General features: G+C 43.9%; 1 protein-coding gene across 5 annotated transcripts in view; it reads right to left on the bottom strand.

Moving 5' to 3' along the window:
• The window catches only part of ZFR2 (zinc finger RNA binding protein 2), a 397,475-nt gene that overhangs the window by 166,597 nt on the left and 213,166 nt on the right, over nt 1-17,712 (bottom strand). For all 5 annotated transcript variants that reach the window (XM_029614304.1, XM_029614303.1, XM_029614305.1 and 2 more), the window contains one exon: nt 14,971-15,153. In XM_029614304.1, coding sequence (XP_029470164.1) covers nt 14,971-15,153 — 183 coding nt within the window. The remainder of the gene's footprint in view (nt 1-14,970; nt 15,154-17,712) is intronic.

Raw genomic sequence — 17,712 nt, 5'->3', positions numbered from 1 at the left:
CTCCAAATTGCTGTCGGGAACACCTGCAGGTAGCCGAGGCTAGCTCTGGCGCTTAAGCATAGGACTGGAAGAGGGAGGAGCCACCAGCTGAGGGTCCAACAAGACAAATGGGGGAAGCGGAGGACTGTATCTGAAGAAAGGCTTGTAAGCCTTGAAAAAATTCCACCCAGGAAAAAGCAGCCAGGTCCAGACCAAGCCCAGAAGGAACTGGAGTTGGTCCCACAGAACTGCCCTCACCAGCGGAGGTGGCAGTCAAGGGAGAACCAAGATCTGGCATCCCTCAGCCAAAGCCATGACCAACCCATCACCTGAATGAGAAGAGCCAGCCTTAGCAAAATCTGAGGAAGGCAACGCGCCCTGAGAATCTGAGCAACACTGACACAGGTTAGAAGCCAGGTCAGGCTGAGAAGCCCTAATATGACAGGCAACACAGATAGGAAGATACTTAGATTTCTTACTTACCGACGCCATTGCGGTGGTAAGCGTGCATTGGAATGGCTCGCACTCAAAAAGAAATGTGCCCAACAAATAAGCACCGAGAAGAAGGCACGGCAAGGCACACGTTCAACCTATACGCCAAGTGAAGCGCGTAAAAAGTGCGCCAAAAAACCGAGCACACAACACTTGTGCAGAGCTGAAGCAGTGCGCACACTGACAATCTGTAGATGGCGGTAGTACACGCATAAGAGTGTGCGAAAAACGGCCGATGCGGCTTACTACGTGGTGTGCAAGAACAAAGCCTAAGTGTGGGGCCTAGCCCACCCTAGGCCCCTCAACACAGCAGGTTGCTCAGTTCCCCAACTGCAACAGAAGTGGGTACGAATGTCAATATGGCGCGTTGGAAACGGAGGCAGGAGGAAGTCCTGAAATGCCTCTGTCTCTGATTCAGCTTAAAATTTTCTCTTTTTTTTTTTCTTTCTAATACCTTACCTGAGCTCAGCACTTACCGGCTGAGTACAGAGATGGTCTCCTGCTGTGGGGGAAGAAGGCATCTGTTGTCACCGCCGTACTCGACCTCCTACACCCGATGCCTTTCAGCTGAGCTAGCAGCTAAGTCCATGCCAGGAAACCCAGCTACTGGACCAAGGCACATTTCTGAGGGACCAAGAAATCACCTCAGGAGTTCTCAACTGGAGGAGAGATCTTTAGGTATCACCGCAGGAGAGTGGGGCTTTCTTTTCCTGAATTTAGAATTTCAAATTTCTCCTTCCAAAAGGCTTGAAGCAATCCCCATAGGAAGATGCACATCCACCATCTGCTGGAGACTGAGAATACTGGCAGGCTGGGGTCACTGCAAGGCTATACATTCTGTGACATCAGCTTGCTCCATCTCCATCTGCTGGCAGGGGAGCATAAACCCACTGGTCCTGAGTCCCTCTGTCTACACACTAGGAAAATCCAAATTAATAAGTGAGATTGGTCTATAAAACCCACAACTGCTGGGTCTCTCCCACACTTTCTTAGCTAATATAGTGATACCTGCTATATTGGCTCCAGGAAGGAAAGATCCTGCAGCTCTAAGAAAATTAAACATTCTTGTCAGTGGTGTGATTAAACATGAAGAAAATTGTTGGTAGAACTTGACCATGAAGTCATTCAATCCTGGGCCTTCCCCAGTTTAAGATTTTTAATGACTTCTAAGGCTATAATTTACCTATTAAGTAGTATGTGATGCTCCTTGGACAACCCCATCAGGGTTATGGTATCTAAATACTTCTCTATCTCATCAACCTTGACCGACCTGTTAGCGCTATACAGGTCTACACAAAATCAGTTTCTTATATCCTGATTTGCCGTTAGCATCTCACCCACCTGTCCTTTAATTTTGACCACTATTTTTGGGTGGTGATCATTTTCAGCTTACTTGCCAAAAGTTTGTCTGCTTTGTTTCCTCTCTCAAAATAAGTGATGTGCCAATTCTAAATTATATGCTATAGTATTGCGCTCTAACATGCTAAGTTAGTCTCTAGCTTCTTTTAACTGTCAAAGCATAGTGTTTGACAGATTATATTTGTGTGTTTGTTCCAATTGAATAATCCTTCTCCGCAGTATCATCCTTTCTTTTTCTCTTTTTTTTTTTATAGGTTGCTCTCGAAATCAACGTCCCTCTAACCACTGTTTTTATTTATTTTATTTTTTTATTTATTATTTTTATATACCGACATTTGATCTGAGATATCACATCGGTTTACATTCAGGTACTGTAGGTATTTCTCTATCCCCAGAGGGCTTACAATCTAAGTTTTGTACCTGAGGCAATGGAGGGTAAAAGTGACTTGCCCAAGGTCACAAGGAATGACAGCAGGACTCGAACCCTGGTCTCCTGGTTCGTAGCCCACTGCTCTAACCACTAGGCTATTCCTCCTCCCACTGTTTTTAAATAGTCCCATACTACTACTTGGAACATGCTGTGCATCATTCAACTTCAGATATTCCTATTTGTCCTCCACTGACTGTATGTTGAAATTTGTTAATAAATGATCACTTAAACTCCAGTATCGCCTTCCCCTGTCATAATTTGAAAAAAGCATGTCAATCCATATGGGAGCATGATCGGACCACGTAATGGGATCCAGTTCAGCCTCTACTACCTGATTAACTAACCCTTTTGCCAATAAAATAATTCAAGAATACGAATTGTGGAATCTGGAGAAAAAAGTATAATGGAGAAATTACTTACCTGATAATTTCATTTTCCTTAGTGTAAACAGATGGACTCAGGACCAATGGGTTTATGCTCCCCTGCCAGCAGATGGAGACAGAGTCAGGTTTCAAAGCTGACGTCACCCTAGATACATCCCTGCAGTGACCTCAGCCCTTAAGTATTCTCTCCAATAGCCACTGTAGAGATAGCATCAAAAAAACTTGATTAAACACAGTTAACCGTAACTGTACTCAACCAAACACTGAACCCCAGTAAGATTATAGATGCCCTGGATCTAGGGACAGGATGACTGCTTACCCATAATTTCTTGGAATCGATATCCATTCCACGGGCAAATCCTTGGCACTGTTCTTAGGCAGCCGTGGGCAGGATGCTGAGTCCATCTGTCTACACTAAGGAAAACGAAATTATCAGGTAAGTAATTTCTCCATTTTCTAGCGTGTAGCCAGATGGACTCAGGACCAATGGGATGTACAAAAGCTACCCCCGAACAGGGTGGTACGTTGCGTGCGGTTCGGTTAACACCGCCCTTACAAAGGCTGCATCCTCCCGGGCTTGAATGTCCAGGCGATAGAACCTGGAGAAGGAATGCAAGGAGGAACACGTCGCCACTCGGCAGATGTCGATAGGAGACAGCAGTGTAGCTTACGCCCATGAGGCTACCTGAGCCTTAGTGGAAAGAGCTTTAACATGAAGGGGTAATGGCTTTCCTGCCTCCACAAAGGCTCCTGTGACCACCTCCTTAATTCAGCGAGCTATGGTAGCCCACAAAGCTGGTTCGCCCTGCTTCCTTCCTCCGTGAAACTTCCAGATACTGCACCAAAAGCCTACTGTCATTCAAATGGCAGAGGAGGCAATATTCTTCATGTCCTCGTGCTTATCTAGGTTTGACAACAAAATGGACTGATTCAAATGAAACTCCGAGACTGTCTTGGGCAAGAAGGATGGTACAGAACGAACCTGTAACGCTCCTGGAGTCATCCAGATGAACGGTTCCCGACAAGACAATGATTGTAGCTCAGAGATGTGACCTGCTGTGCACATAGCCACAGGAACACCATTTTCAGGGTTAATAAATACAAGGAATGACTGCGCAGCAGCCAAAAGGATGGCACTGCCAAAAAATCCAATACCAGATTAAGATTTAACAATGGAACCGGCCACCTTAGGAGTGGCCAGAGGTGCTTCACCCCTTTCAGAAAACAAGCCATGTCTGGATGAGCCGACAGGTGGGTTCTGTTCACCTCACCCCTGAAACAAGAGAGAGCTACTACCTGGACCTTCAAGGAGTTAAGGGTCAAACCTTTATTCAAGCCGTTCTGCAAAAATTGCAGAACTAGTGGGAGTGTAACCGCCCGAGAGGGGATACCGCGTTCCTCGCACCAGGCCTCAAAATACTCTCCAGATCCGCACATATGCTAAGCTCGTAGAGAACTTCCGCCTTGCGGAATAAGGTGGTAATTATTGCCGCCAAATATCCTCATTTCATCAGGCGAGCCCTCTCAAGAGCCAGACCATAAGACAGAATAGAGTCTGATCCTTGTGAAGGAACGGTCCCTGCTGTGGCAGGTCCCTGTGGGGTGGGATGCCCAGGGGGGATCCCCACCAGGAGTCTCTGCATGTCAACATACCACGGATGCCTGGGCCAGTCTGGAACTACTAGTAGGACTAATCCCCTGAGGCGCTCAATTCTGCTAATGACCCTGCCCAGGTATGGCCATGGAGGGAAGGTGCACTGCAGCTCCTCTTCCAGCCAGGTCTGAACGAAAACGCCAATCCCCAGGGTCAACTGAAGAATCGGGGAACCTCTGCATTGTGAGATGCGACCAGCAAGTTGATGGATGGGAGACCCCAGTGATCTACTACCAGCTGAAAGGTTTTAACCAACACCACCCACTATCCTGAATCCAGACTCTCCCTGATGCTGGAGTCATTGGCAACGGTAACTGCGTGTTCAGACAGCTTGCGCTTAAAATGTTATGCACACAGATTTTGGGTGCCTACACGGGCTGCAGCGAGGCACATGCACAGCCCGTGTGCCCACCTTTCTTGTATTCTGCACCTAGCAAGTTGTGCGCATGCAGCGTTATGCACACAGCATGTGTGCAGAGACAACATGCACTGCGCGTACCGAAGCTCTATGATGGGAAATACAGGTACAAAAATGCACGCAAGATGGCGCCAACACGGCCTACCAAGCTTAGCCCACCAGGGGTCTGCTCAACCTGCTCGGAAGCCCACTTCCCCTTACCCCAAACGGGCTCGGGAACGACGTCAGTATGCCGTGCCAAGCAAGTCTTACCGAAACCCCTCTAAAGCGTCTGAATCAGGAGGAAATTTTTTTTGTTTTTGTTTACTTACCTGGGCTCAGCGCTTACTGGCTCAGAACAGAAACGGTCTCCAGCGGCAGGGGGGAGAGGGCTTTAGCCGTCACCACCTCGCTCGGCTTCCTGCACCCGCTGCTTTTCAGCTGCTTGAACAGCAAAGTCCACGCCGGGAACCAGCTACCAGAACCAAAGCACACCTCTGTGGGATCTCGGAAATCACTTCAAGAATTCTCAACTCCGGGGGAGGGACCTTTAGGTATCACCGCAGAAGAGCGGGGCTCAATCTTTTCTCCAATTTAAAAGTAGAATTTCTTCTTCCAAAAGGTACAGCGATCCCCATAGGGAAAGCATGTCCGCATCTACTGGAGGTGGAGAAATACAGAATACTGAAGAGCTGAGATCACTGCAGGTGTGTATCTAGGGTGACATCAACTTTGAAACCTGACTCCTTCTCCATCTGCTGGCAGGGGAGCACAAACCCATTGGTCCTGAGTCCATTTGGCTACACGCTAAGAAATTTTTAATTTTAGAGTGGCATATTCTCTATACATCCAAAGTTCCAATTACTTTATCTAACAATACTTTGAGAGCCTATTACGGTGTACTTACTTGATTGATACATAATCCAAACAATTGTCTAAAGCAGGTAAGGTTGTAAGATTAAAGTCCCCACCTAGGATCATATGACCTCCTACTTTAGATAGTAAAACTGCTCCCAGAGAATCAAAAAACGTTCTTTAGTCTTTTGGTGCATTAACACTTACCAATGTATAGGTTTCTCCCTTCCACCACAATTGCACTATTATATATATCTATCATATGGATCGCCATAACACATTTTAAGTTCAAAAATTAAATCTTTGGCAAATAGTATTCCCACACCTGTATATTTCTCACTCTTAGAACATGCAGCAAAATATCTCGAAGGTACGCCTTGGATCTCATCAAGGGTTCATGTCTAACTTTAAAATGTGTCTCCTGTAACAGTGGCCTTTAAAGAATCTAATTCTCTAAATAGTAATTGCGTTTGTAATAAGTATTCAGACCTTTCACATTCATAGAAAGTATTTTAAACTTGGACATGGTTAAATAAAGTTATTGATCGAGACCCATAAACGTTCCATGAATTTCCAAAGAACTCCCCCCCACATTTTTATCCATTTATTCTTTACATAGCCATACTTACTGGTCCCACTGCTCTCATCCAGGATATCCACACATGTACCCTAAACTCTACACTCTCCTTTCCCACAATGAGATAAGCAAGTTTGCTTACAGTAAATGGTGTTTTCCGTAGATAGCAGGGAATGTAGCTATGCATACTGGGTAACATCATCCATGATGTCACGAAGGCGGAGCTACTCTCTTCGCTCGAAGAGCTTTGAATTGCGCATAACCTCGGGTTCCTGCCCTCCTCGAGCTCCTCTTCAGTTGGTTTTCCAAGCTAAGTGCTGGTGTAGGCGTTGTGAGGATGGAAGGCTGTCCAGGGAGGTGGGTGGGAATGTATAGCTAAATTCCCTGCTATCTACGGAAAACACCGTTTACGGTAAGCAAACTTGCTTTTTCCCGTCGATAAGTAGGGCATTTAGCCATGCATACTAGGAGTCCCAAGCACATAGGTTGTGAACTGACATTGCCAGTAAAGAAAAACTGAATTAAGTGAATTTTTTTTTTATTGCAACCTATGGAAGGAGGACAGCCATCAATACTATGAAAAAGTTTTTAGAATTGCAGATCCCAAGGAGGAATCTGAAGCAGACTGATCGAGGCAGTAGTGTGATGTAAATGTAGTGTCACTGCTCTGCAAATGTCCTGGATAGGCACTCCTTGAATGTGAGTTATAGAAGCTGCAGTGGCTCTAATCTGATGAGCTTTCACAGGACCCGTCAAAGGTTTTGCCTTTGTAGAATAACAGTATTGGATACAGGCGGTAAGTCAGTTTGAAAGCGTTCTCTTTGATACTGATTGACCCAGATTGTTTGGATTGAAGGAGACAAATAATTGAGAAGAATGTCTGAGTGAGTCGGTCTTGTTGTTGTAATAGGCTAAAGCTCTCTTACAATATAAGGTATGAAGAGATTTCTGTCGATCATTAGAATGTGGTTTTGGGCAAAATACCGGAAGGGAGATTGTTTCATTTAAATGAAAAGCAGATACTACCTTTGGTAGAAATGAAAGGTGAGTTTGTAAGACCACCTTATCATGGTGAAATTGAAAATATGGAAAATTGACTATTAGCGCCTGAAGTTATCTTATTCTTCTTGCAGAAGTGATGGCCACTAGGAAAAGTACTTTCCAAGTTAAGAATTTAAGCGTATACAACATGGATCCATGTTGTATGCGGTGTTTCTGAATTTAATTCAAATAAAGTAACTTTAACAGAGATAATGCAAGCTATAACATCTATGGAAAAATCGATTGTGTCTCTGACTATAATGGTGAAAGAAAGCATTGAGAAGCACAAAGATACAGAAAGGAGAGTAGAAAACTTGGAAAACTCTGTTAAGGGAGCTGAACAGAAAATAGCAGAACTGGAGCAAATTCAAGGAAATCTAATTAAATCTGAAAATATGCAGATGGTAAAAATGGAAAATTTTGAAAATTCCTTAAGAAGAAATAATATTAGAATATTGAATTTTCCAAAACTCAGGTTATTATCCCATCGTGAACTTTTCAAGAACTATTTAAATCTTCTTAAAATTCCTGAGCAAGAGATTTCAACGATTCTTAAAATTTATTACCTGCCTCAGAGGGATAGAGGGAAAAGTTCCGAACAAAATTGTAAGGAAACTTCCTCATATGAATTAACAGACATACTAGAAAAATCTCATGATTTAATAGTTGAAGAAAGAGCTACTCTCTTCATACAATTCGCAACACCATCTGGTAGAGACTTAATTCTGAGAACTTTTTTCCGTAATCAGCATTTAAAATTCTATGGATATCCATTAAAAATTTTCCCGGATATAACCAAAAACACTCAAATCAAAAGGAAAAAATTCATAGCTATGAGGGAAGAAGTTATTGCCAGAGGTGCAAAGTATATCCTCAGATATCCATGCTACTGTTTGATCATCCATCAGAATTCACGATATATATTCAGAGAACCGGAACAACTACGGGTATACCTTGACTCCCACTCTGTATAATTCCAGGGGATGGGAAGGTATTATTGGAAAGGCACTGGTTAATTTTGAAACATTTTGTAAGTTATGTTTTATATTGCCTAGTAACACTGCTTGTTCTACATCTTGGATCCACAAATTTCCTATAACTACACATAGGGTGAAATTGTTTTGTTTTGGATATTAATTCCGGTAAAATATAATCATTTACTTTGTAACCAGATGTGAAATTCATGAACGTTTGTTCTGTATATTTTTTTTGAAAAATCAATAAATAAATAATTTAAAAAAAAAAAGAATTTAAGCGTAGAGGTTGACATGGGCTCAAAAGGTGGATTCATCAACGCTTCAAAGACTATGTTAATATCCCATGGAACTATTGGTTTTTTAAAAGGCGGGTGCAGACGAAGAAAGCCCTTCATACATTTGGAAATCAACGGATGGGTAGAGATGGAGCAGCCCTTATCTGTGACATGGTAAGCTGCAATAGCACTAAGGTGAACTCTGATAGAAGTTACTGCCAAGCCTGAGCGGGAAAATTGTGGAGATAAGTTAACAGCGACTCAGGAGGGCAAGAAAGGGAGTCAAACCTCTGGTGGGTGCACCATTTTGAGTATCTATTCCATTTGAAGGCATAATATTTTCTGGTGGAAGATTTCCATGATGCTATGAGGACTTCCAATATGTCTGGAGAGAGGTTCAGGGAACTCAGTAACTGCTGTTCAATCTCCACGCTGTCAGATGAAGGGAGGACTGCATGGGGTGAATCAGATTCCCTGCGTCTTGAGAAAGGAGAAAAGGGTCTTTTGGCAAAAGTATTGGATGAGTGACTGAGAGACGAAGTAGATAAGGATATCACAGTTGTCTTGGCCGCGCTGGAGCTATTAGGATTAGGTTTGCTTTGTCCGCAATACATTTCTGGACTGTGCATGAGATTAGTGGTATGGGAGGAAATGCGTATAGAAGGCCTTTCTCCCAAGGAATCAGGAAAGCGTCCTGACATGTCCTGTGTGCGCTGGGAAGAAGAGAAAAAAAAAAAACTTCTGTACCTTTCGATTGTCTTCCGATGTAAAGAGGTCTATCTCTGGAGTACCCCAATTTGCGAAAATTTTGTCTGCTTCCGTTTGCTTGAGCGACCATTCATGGGGATGGAAAACTCTGCTGGAAGGTAGGATGCCTGTAAGAAGATCTTGTTGCGCTCTGCCCGTTCCCAGATTTGAACTGCTTCCTTGCAAAGTGTCAACAATCCGGATCCCCCTTGTTTGTTGATATAAAACATTGCTACCTGATTGTCGGTATGGATCATTACTGATTTCTCTTGTAACCATGACTGAAATGCAATCAAAGAGTTCCTGATTGCTCTTAGTTCCAGCAGATTTATTTGGAGACTTTGTTCTGCTTTTGACCAAAGACCTTGAGTCTCTAGTTGCAAGAGATGGGCACCCCAGCCCTTCGTAGAAGCATCTGTTGTGAGGATTATCTGATGAGGGGGATGTTGAAAAGGACTTCCCTCGTTTAAAACGGGCGGACGGAGCCACCATCTTATGTCCTTTTTCATGGAGTACGTAACACGTACCTTGTGAGACATTTGCTGTGTCAGCTGGTTCCATTGATATTTTAGACTCCACTGAAGACGTCTTATGTGTAGACGAGTATTTTGGACTACATGAACTGCTGCCACCATATGCCATAAGAGTATCATTATTTGTCGTGCTGGAACTACTGTCCGACATAGAAGAGTCCGAGAAAGGGATTGTAAGGTCTTGATTCTGTCAGAGGTAGAAAGGCTATGGATATTGGGAATTCGAATCAATGCTCCTATGTATGTATTGAAAGGAAAAATAGTGGAAAGTGTTCTGAACATCAAAATCACAGAATATATAGAAAGACATGGTTTAATGGAACAAAGTCAGCATAGCTTTACCCAAGGCAAGTCTAGCCTCACAAATCTGCTTCACTTTTTTGAAGGAGTTAATAAACATGTGGATAAAGGTGAACCGATAGATGTAGTATACTTGGATTTTCAGAAGGCGTTTGACAAAGTTCCTCATGAGAGGCTTCTAAGAAAAGTAAAAGGTCATGGGATAGGCGGCGATGTCCTTTCATGGATTGCAAACTGGCTAAAAGACAGGAAACAGAGAGTAGGATTAAATGGACAATTTTCTCAGTGGAAAGGAGTGGGCAGTGGAGTGCCTCAGTGATCTGTATTGGGACCCTTAATTTTCAATATATTTATAAATGATCTGGAAAGAAATACGAGTGAAATCATCAAATTTGCAGATGATACAAAAATGTTCAGAGTAGTTAAATCACAAGCAGATTGTGATAAATTGCAGGAAGACCTTGTGAGACTGGAAAATTGGGCATCAAAATGGCAGATGAAATTTAATGTGTATAAGTGCAAGTTGATGCATATAGGGAAAAATAACTCATGCTATAATTACACAATGTTTATATGTTTATATGTATGTGTTTATCATATATTACATGACTATGTAATGTAAATTGTTTTTTCTCTGGTCAGTTAAATTTATAAATAAGTTGCCCAGTTTATTATACTGTATGTTCTTGGTTCCATGTATCGCCTTTACAGGCAGTTTTTTGTTCCATGTAAACCGGTTTGATTTGTATCTAATGCAAGAAGATCGGTATATAAAAACTAGAAATAAATAAATAAATAAATGTTGGGTTCCATATTAGATGCTACAACCCAAGAAAGAGATCTAGGTGTCATAGTGGATAACACATTGAAATCGTCGGTTCAGTGTGCTGCAGCAGTCAAAAAAGCAAACAGAATGTTGGGAATTATTAGAAAGGGAATGGTGAATAAAACGAAAAATGTCATAATGCCTCTGTATCGCTCCATGATGAGACCGCACCTTGAATACTGTGTACAATTCTGTTCGCCGCATCTCAAAAAAGATATAATTGTGATGGAGAATGTATAGAGAAAGGCTACCAAAATGATAAGGGGAATGGAACAGCTCCCCTATGAGGAAAGACTAAAGAGGTTAGGACTTTTCAGCTTGGAGTAGAGACGGCTGAGGGGGGATATGATAGAGGTGTTTAAAATTATGAGAGGTCTAGAACGGGTAGATGTGAATCGGTTATTTACTCTTTCGGATAGTAGAAAGACTAGGGGGCACTCCATGAAGTTAGCATGGGGCACATTTAAAACTAATCGAAGAAAGTTCTTTTTTACTCAACGCATAATTAAACTCTGGAATTTGTTGCCAGAGGATGTGGTTAGTGCAGTTAGTATAGCGGTGTTTAAAAAAGGATTGGATAAGTTCTTGGAGGAGAAGTCCATTACCTGCTATTAAGTTCACTTGGAGAATAGCCACTGCCATTAGCAATGGTAACATGGAATAGACTTAGATTTTGGGTACTTGCCAGGTTCTTATGGCTTGGATTGGCCACTGTTGGAAACAGGATGCTGGGCTTGATGGACCCTTGGTCTGACCCAGTATCACATTTTCTTATGTTCTTATGTACTGAATGGTTTGCGAAGGATTGAGTAGAGACTTTTTGTAATTCACTATCCAACCCAAGCTCTCTAGACAGAGGAGTGTGATTCCACCTGTTGTTTCAGGAGCTGTGCATTGGGAGATACAAGAAGCCAATCATCCAAGTAAGGGAATATGTTTATTCCCTGTTTGCGTAAGTGTGCCACAACAACAGCAAGACATTTTGTGAAGACTCGCGGGGCAGAGGAAAAACCAAATGGGAGTACCTTGTATGATGATTCGCAACCTGAAAGCAAAAGTAATGCCAATAGTCTTTGTGGATTGGAATGTGAGAGTACGCATCCTTTAGATCTAGCAAACACATCCAGTCGTTCGCTTGTAGAAAAGGGAGTACGGTTTTGAGAGAAGTCATTTTGAATCTTTCTCTTGCGAGGTGTTTGTTTAAAGCTCGAAGATCTAAGATAGGGCATAGGCCTCTAGATATTTTGGGAATGAGGAAATACTGGGAGTAGAAATTGTTTTCCCTTTGAGAGGAAGGCACTGGCTGGATCGCCTTCTGTTGAAGGAGGATTGAAATTTCCGTCATGAGAGATGGGACTTGAATTTGAGGAGTCTTGGAAGTAATGAGATGTGGAAGAGTTGGGAAGGAACTGAAATGTAGTTGGTAGCCTTGAAATATTATGCTCAATACCCATCGGTCTATGGTGATTTTGGACCACTGGGAATGAAATAAGGATGGTCTCTCCCCCCCCCCCCCCCCCCAAGAACTGTTGCTGTGGCAAGATGATTTAAAAAGATTGCTTAGGCGTTTGTTGAGAGGGCTGCGGTTTTTGTTGTCTTGGTGTTCTTTGCCGTGATCTTTGTCCTTGCATTTGGGATTGTTGTCTCTAAGGTTGGAATAGCTGTTGCCTATAACTAGGTTGGTAGGGTTGATAGCCACGGTACGGTCTGCGATAGTAGTAACCTCTTTTGTATTGACCAAAGAAACGTTTAGATGTTGAAGGCGTATCTAGAGGTGTCGCTAAAGACTGGACCGCTATATTTTGTTCTTTAATGAGAGAAACCATCTCTGAGTTTTTCATCAAATAGATTGTCTGGTCTGCAAGGTAAATTGGTTAGTCGGTCATATACATCTTCTCTAATACTGCTGGCCCTAAGCCATGCTAGACATCTAGCGGAAATGGAAGTAGCTGATGATCTTGCAGAGGTGTCAAATGCTTCATATGTTGTCCGCAACAAGTGACGCAAGCCTTCCTGTAGGTCTAGGAAAGGCTGAGGCAGTGGAGCATCCCCTTGCGAGGTAGTTAGCAAGGGCTGCAGCTGTTGAGTACAATTGAACAAATATCGTATGATGTAAAACTGATGATGGTTAATTCTAGAATTAAGCAAGAATTTTGGTAAATCTTTTTTGCAAAGTCATCCAGGAATTTATTGTCCTTCCCTGGAGGTGTATTAGAGTATAGCCGGTTTTTCTTGGCCCTCTTCATTGCCGATTCTACTACTATTGAATTGTGAGGAACCTGCATGTTTGAATAGTAGGAGGCCTTTTGCATTCTACATTTTAAATCTATTTTCTTAGAAATGGATGGAAGAAGGTGTGGAGTATCCCAAGCTTTATCCATAAGACCCTCCAATATTTGGTGAGGAGGTAGAGCAGTTAGTTCAGTTGGAACATCTAGTATTTGGAGAATCCCCATAACCTCAGATCTTGGGTCTAGAAGTTTCTGAGTCTCTATATTTAAGGCTAAACCCAATTTTTCCAGGAATTTAGCATAAGTTAAATCTTCTGGTGGAGAAGTTGGTTGAGGAAGATCTTGTGGGGGGTCAGATGGAATACCCGTTGAACTTCCAGGAGATGATACAGGAGAAGGATCTAGTGAGATCGTGCGAACAGAAGAGAGAGGGGAGTGCGATGGTTGTGGAGAAGGCAGGTCATGAGGTGGATCAGGAGAAGCCTGCGGTGATGTAGGAACCTGAGAATCTGGTGGTAAAACGTTATGGTCAGATGGTAAATCTCGAAAGAAGGTATGTAGTAGCGTGGTGATTTGAGACATTGTCTCCTCAGCTGTTTGACGACGTAGTTGGTGAGGTAATCTGGTAGATTTCTTTGATCGTTTAGACGGCATCTTAGGGACTGATGAATGAGGAGACCCTCATTCATTTGGAGAGTTTAGGACGAGCAACCTGATCTGGAGATGATTCCCAGCCCCCTGGTGATTCATCAATAACAACATCAGATAAAACTGACAAAGGAGAGTGGTGATGATCTAGCAGAGATGTAGAATGATGAAAAGCAGATTTAGATGGTGCTCCAGATGGAGTTGTAATATGTTTTGTCTTTGAGACAGATTTACCCGGTTTATTTTGAATTGTAGGTGCTGAGACTGACTTCTCCGGTTGTGGGGGAGGTGGATTCTTAGCTTTATGAAGTAATTGCATCATAGATTGATGAGATACATCGTGATGCGTTGTAGAAGTTGGCTTCTTCAATGGAGTCGACGCATGCATCGATTGCCTCGTGCGAGGCATCGACGCAGGACGCGATGCTGGTTTTAACAGCGCATGAGTCATAGCCGGTGGAGCGGTTGACGCATGATGTGTGGATGCCGACGCATTATGTGGCTCACGGCCCTCCGAGGCCGAATGCGCGCGTCGAGGGGGCTCGGACTGGGGCTTTTGCCTACCCGGAGACGACTTGGTCAAACAATCATCCGCTGGAGAGAGGGCATATGTTTGCCTCATCCTCTACATTTTCTCTTTTCTTTGTCTTCTTGGCCTGTGGGGACATTTTACCACAGTCCCTGCATGCGGCCTGATCATGGTCGGGACCGAGGCATAAATAGCAATAATTATGCCCGTCGGTCACAGACATAATTTTGCCGTAGGAATGGTATTTAAATCCTGGGCTTCTTGGCATCTTCTTTCTTCTATTTAACAAATTTTTTTGAAGTTTTAAAGTTTCCTGTCAGGGCGAGAATAGCCACACATCCGTGTAGTAACTGCAGAAAACTAAAACTGAAGAGGAGCTCGAGGAGCGCAGGAACCCGAGGTCATGTGCACTTCAAAACTCTTCGAGCTAAGAGAGTAGCTCTGCCTTTGTGACATCACGGATGACGCCACCCAGTATGCATGGCTAAATGCCCTGCTTATCGACGGAAAAATAACCAGAACATTTTCTATGCTGCCAAGTCAGGACTACTTTATCCCAATCAAATGATTTTGCTACCAGAGTGGTACTACTTATCACTGCGTAATTACAACATGGAATCCATTTACTATTTGGGATCTTGCCAATTAACTGTGACCTGGATTGGCCACTGTTGGAAATTGGATATTGGGTTTGATAGACCCTTGTTCTGACCCAGTATGGCAATTTATGTTCTTACCTTCTGATGCTTTGCACCCCGAATGTGTGCAGCGTATGCATCTGCACCCGTGCAGGCAACATCACACAGCTCACAGCGAAGCTGGGTCTGTACCCCACGAGGTCCGGTGCTTGCCTGGTTTCCTGTCTTTAGAGCAGCTTCCTTCTTTTTGTGCTTCTGTCCTTCTAAGTGCTCACGGTAGGTCTATAAGGAAAGCGAAATATCACACAATGCTCCCTTATTTGCCTTTCAGAAATCTTACAACTGGAAAGGCAGCTTTGCTCAACTAGTCTTCTCTAAGGCAGGGGTAAGCAAACATGGGGGCATAAACAATCCTGAAGGGGGGCATGCTGGCTGCTCTAACGGAGGAAAATGTCTTGGCACCAGGCAGGAATTGCAAGCTCAGAGAGGAGGGAGGAACATCATTGTAAACATGGCTAAGCCGTGAAATGCAACTCTTTCGGGGGCTAAGAAGAGGAGTTGCTTCTATTGTGCTGGGCCTGGGCGGGTAGCTGTTAATCTGCAGCAGAACTGGCCATGGAAAGAGCTTCTGCTGCTGCCAGGCTCCTACCCAGGAAGAGAGAGCATAGCTGTCGCCTCCCTGGAGGAAAAGAAGTGGTAAGATAAGGGAGGGAAATTGACAAACACCAGAGAGGATAAGGAGGTGGGGGAAGGGAGAATAAAGACAAAAATATTTTTCAAACGTTAAATAAGTAAATCAAAACATGAGCAAACAAAAATGATGAACTAAGAAAAATACAAAAATAGAGAGAAAAATAGGAGAGAGAAAAAAAAAGCAAAGAAGAAAAAGTTGGGCAATGAGAGATAGAGTTTCTCTTAGTTCCTAAAAATTTTTGGCTAATTAAGTTTCTGAAAAATGTTCTGGGCGTGTCTGTGGTGTGTAGCTTCTGTATCTAGAGTGTGTGTCTCTGTGTTTGTCTAATATGCTGTGGGCTGTGTGTGTGGCTTATGTGTGTGTAATGTGGTCTGTCTGCCTGTTTCCCCCTCTGTATCTGGACACAGTGAGGTCCATATTCAAAAGCCATTTAGACAGATAACGTAATAGTTATAATCTAAATGGCTTATCTGGCTAAATTATAGCCTGATAACTAGTTAGTTAGAATTTAGCCGGATAAGAGTTATTCTGAGGGGGAGCGGAGTTAGCTGCATAAGTAAAGCAGCTAACTCAGATATTCAGAGATAGCTGCTTAACTTAGGTGGCTATCTCAGTTCAGGCCCAGAGGGCTGTCCTAAAGTTAGTCGGTTAGTCGGTTACCTTTAAGATACCCTGCTAGTAAGCCAGATATGTTTATCAGGCTAACTAGCTGAGCTACACGGCAGCTGAAAATGGACCCCAGTTTGTCTGTCTGGGTGTTGGGTTTCTGTCTCTGTGGGATGTTCATGTCTCTCTGTGTCTGGGTGTGGGGTGTCTGGGTGTGTCTGGGTGTGAGGTGTCTGGGTGTGTCTGGGTGTGAGGTGTCTGGGTGTGTCTGCTTTTCAGTACCCTGTGAGCTTATTCTTTTCAGCAACTTGTAAAACAAAAATGGGGGCCCCAACTAATTGCATGGATGGAAGGGGGACCACAGCTCAAAAGGTTGCTCACCCCTACTCTAAGGCAATATTTCCCAACTCTCTCCTGGAGGCAAACCTACCCAGTCAGGTTTTCAGGATTGCCACAATGAATATGCATGAGACAGATTTACATGCAGTAGGTCTCCAAAGCATGCAAATCAACTCATGCATATTCATTACAGATATCCTGAAACCCAACTTGTTAGATGCACTTACTAGGGAGTGTTGGGATTCACTGCTCTAAGGCAGTGACTCCCAACACAGGTATCACTTCGTTGTGGCACACCAACCACTTCCCCATAATCACTCTCTTCCCTTCTTCTTCCCCCATCCCATTGGCATCAACTTCCTTCACCCTTCCCACCCCTTGGCATCATCATTCCCTTCCCTCTTCCCTGGCATAATCATCTTCTCTTCCCTCTCCCCTACCCCCTGGCATCACCACCTTCTCTCTCCCACCTCTCCCTCACTCCTTGGCATCAACATCACCTTCTCCTTCCATTCCTCATCCCTGGCATCATCACCACCACCACATTCCCTTTCCTTCTATCCCTCACCACCTGTTCCCCCATCCTTGCATCATCATCTCTCCTTCCACCACTCTTCTGCACCCCTGGCATCACCATCTTTCTCCACCTCCTCATCCCTGGCATCACCACCACCTTCCCCTTTCTTTATACTCCTTCTCCCCCACCCCCTGGCATCATCATCGTTTTCTCTATCCCTTCTCCTCACCACTGGCATCATCTTCCCTTTCCCCTGGCATCATCTTCTTCCCTCTGCTTCCACCTCTCTCCCTTACTCCTTGGCATAATCATCACCTTCTCTCTCCTCCATTCCCAGGCATCATCACCACCTTCTACCATCTCTTCCCCACCCCCTAGCATCACCTTCATCATCACCCCATCATCAAAACCTTCCCTCTCACTCCACCTCACCCCTGGCATCATCAATTTTCCTCTGCCTGCACTCCCTGGCATCATTACCTTCCCTCTCTCTCCACCCCCTCCTTCACCTCTGACATTTTCCTCTCTCCATACCCTGGCAGAATCACTTTCTCTTCCCTCTCCCTCCATTCCCCATGCCAATCACCTTCTCTTCTCCCCCTTGCATCATCACCTTCCCTCTCTCTCCACTCCTCTCCCCCACTGACCATCAATCTGCCATCTCTCCCATCCCATGGCATCCCTT

The sequence above is a fragment of the Rhinatrema bivittatum genome, chromosome 8 (assembly GCF_901001135.1).
Source record: "Rhinatrema bivittatum chromosome 8, aRhiBiv1.1, whole genome shotgun sequence".
Taxonomy (NCBI): domain Eukaryota; kingdom Metazoa; phylum Chordata; class Amphibia; order Gymnophiona; family Rhinatrematidae; genus Rhinatrema; species Rhinatrema bivittatum.
Note: the sequence above shows the minus strand (reverse complement) of the source record. Positions and strands in the feature narration are given on the sequence as shown.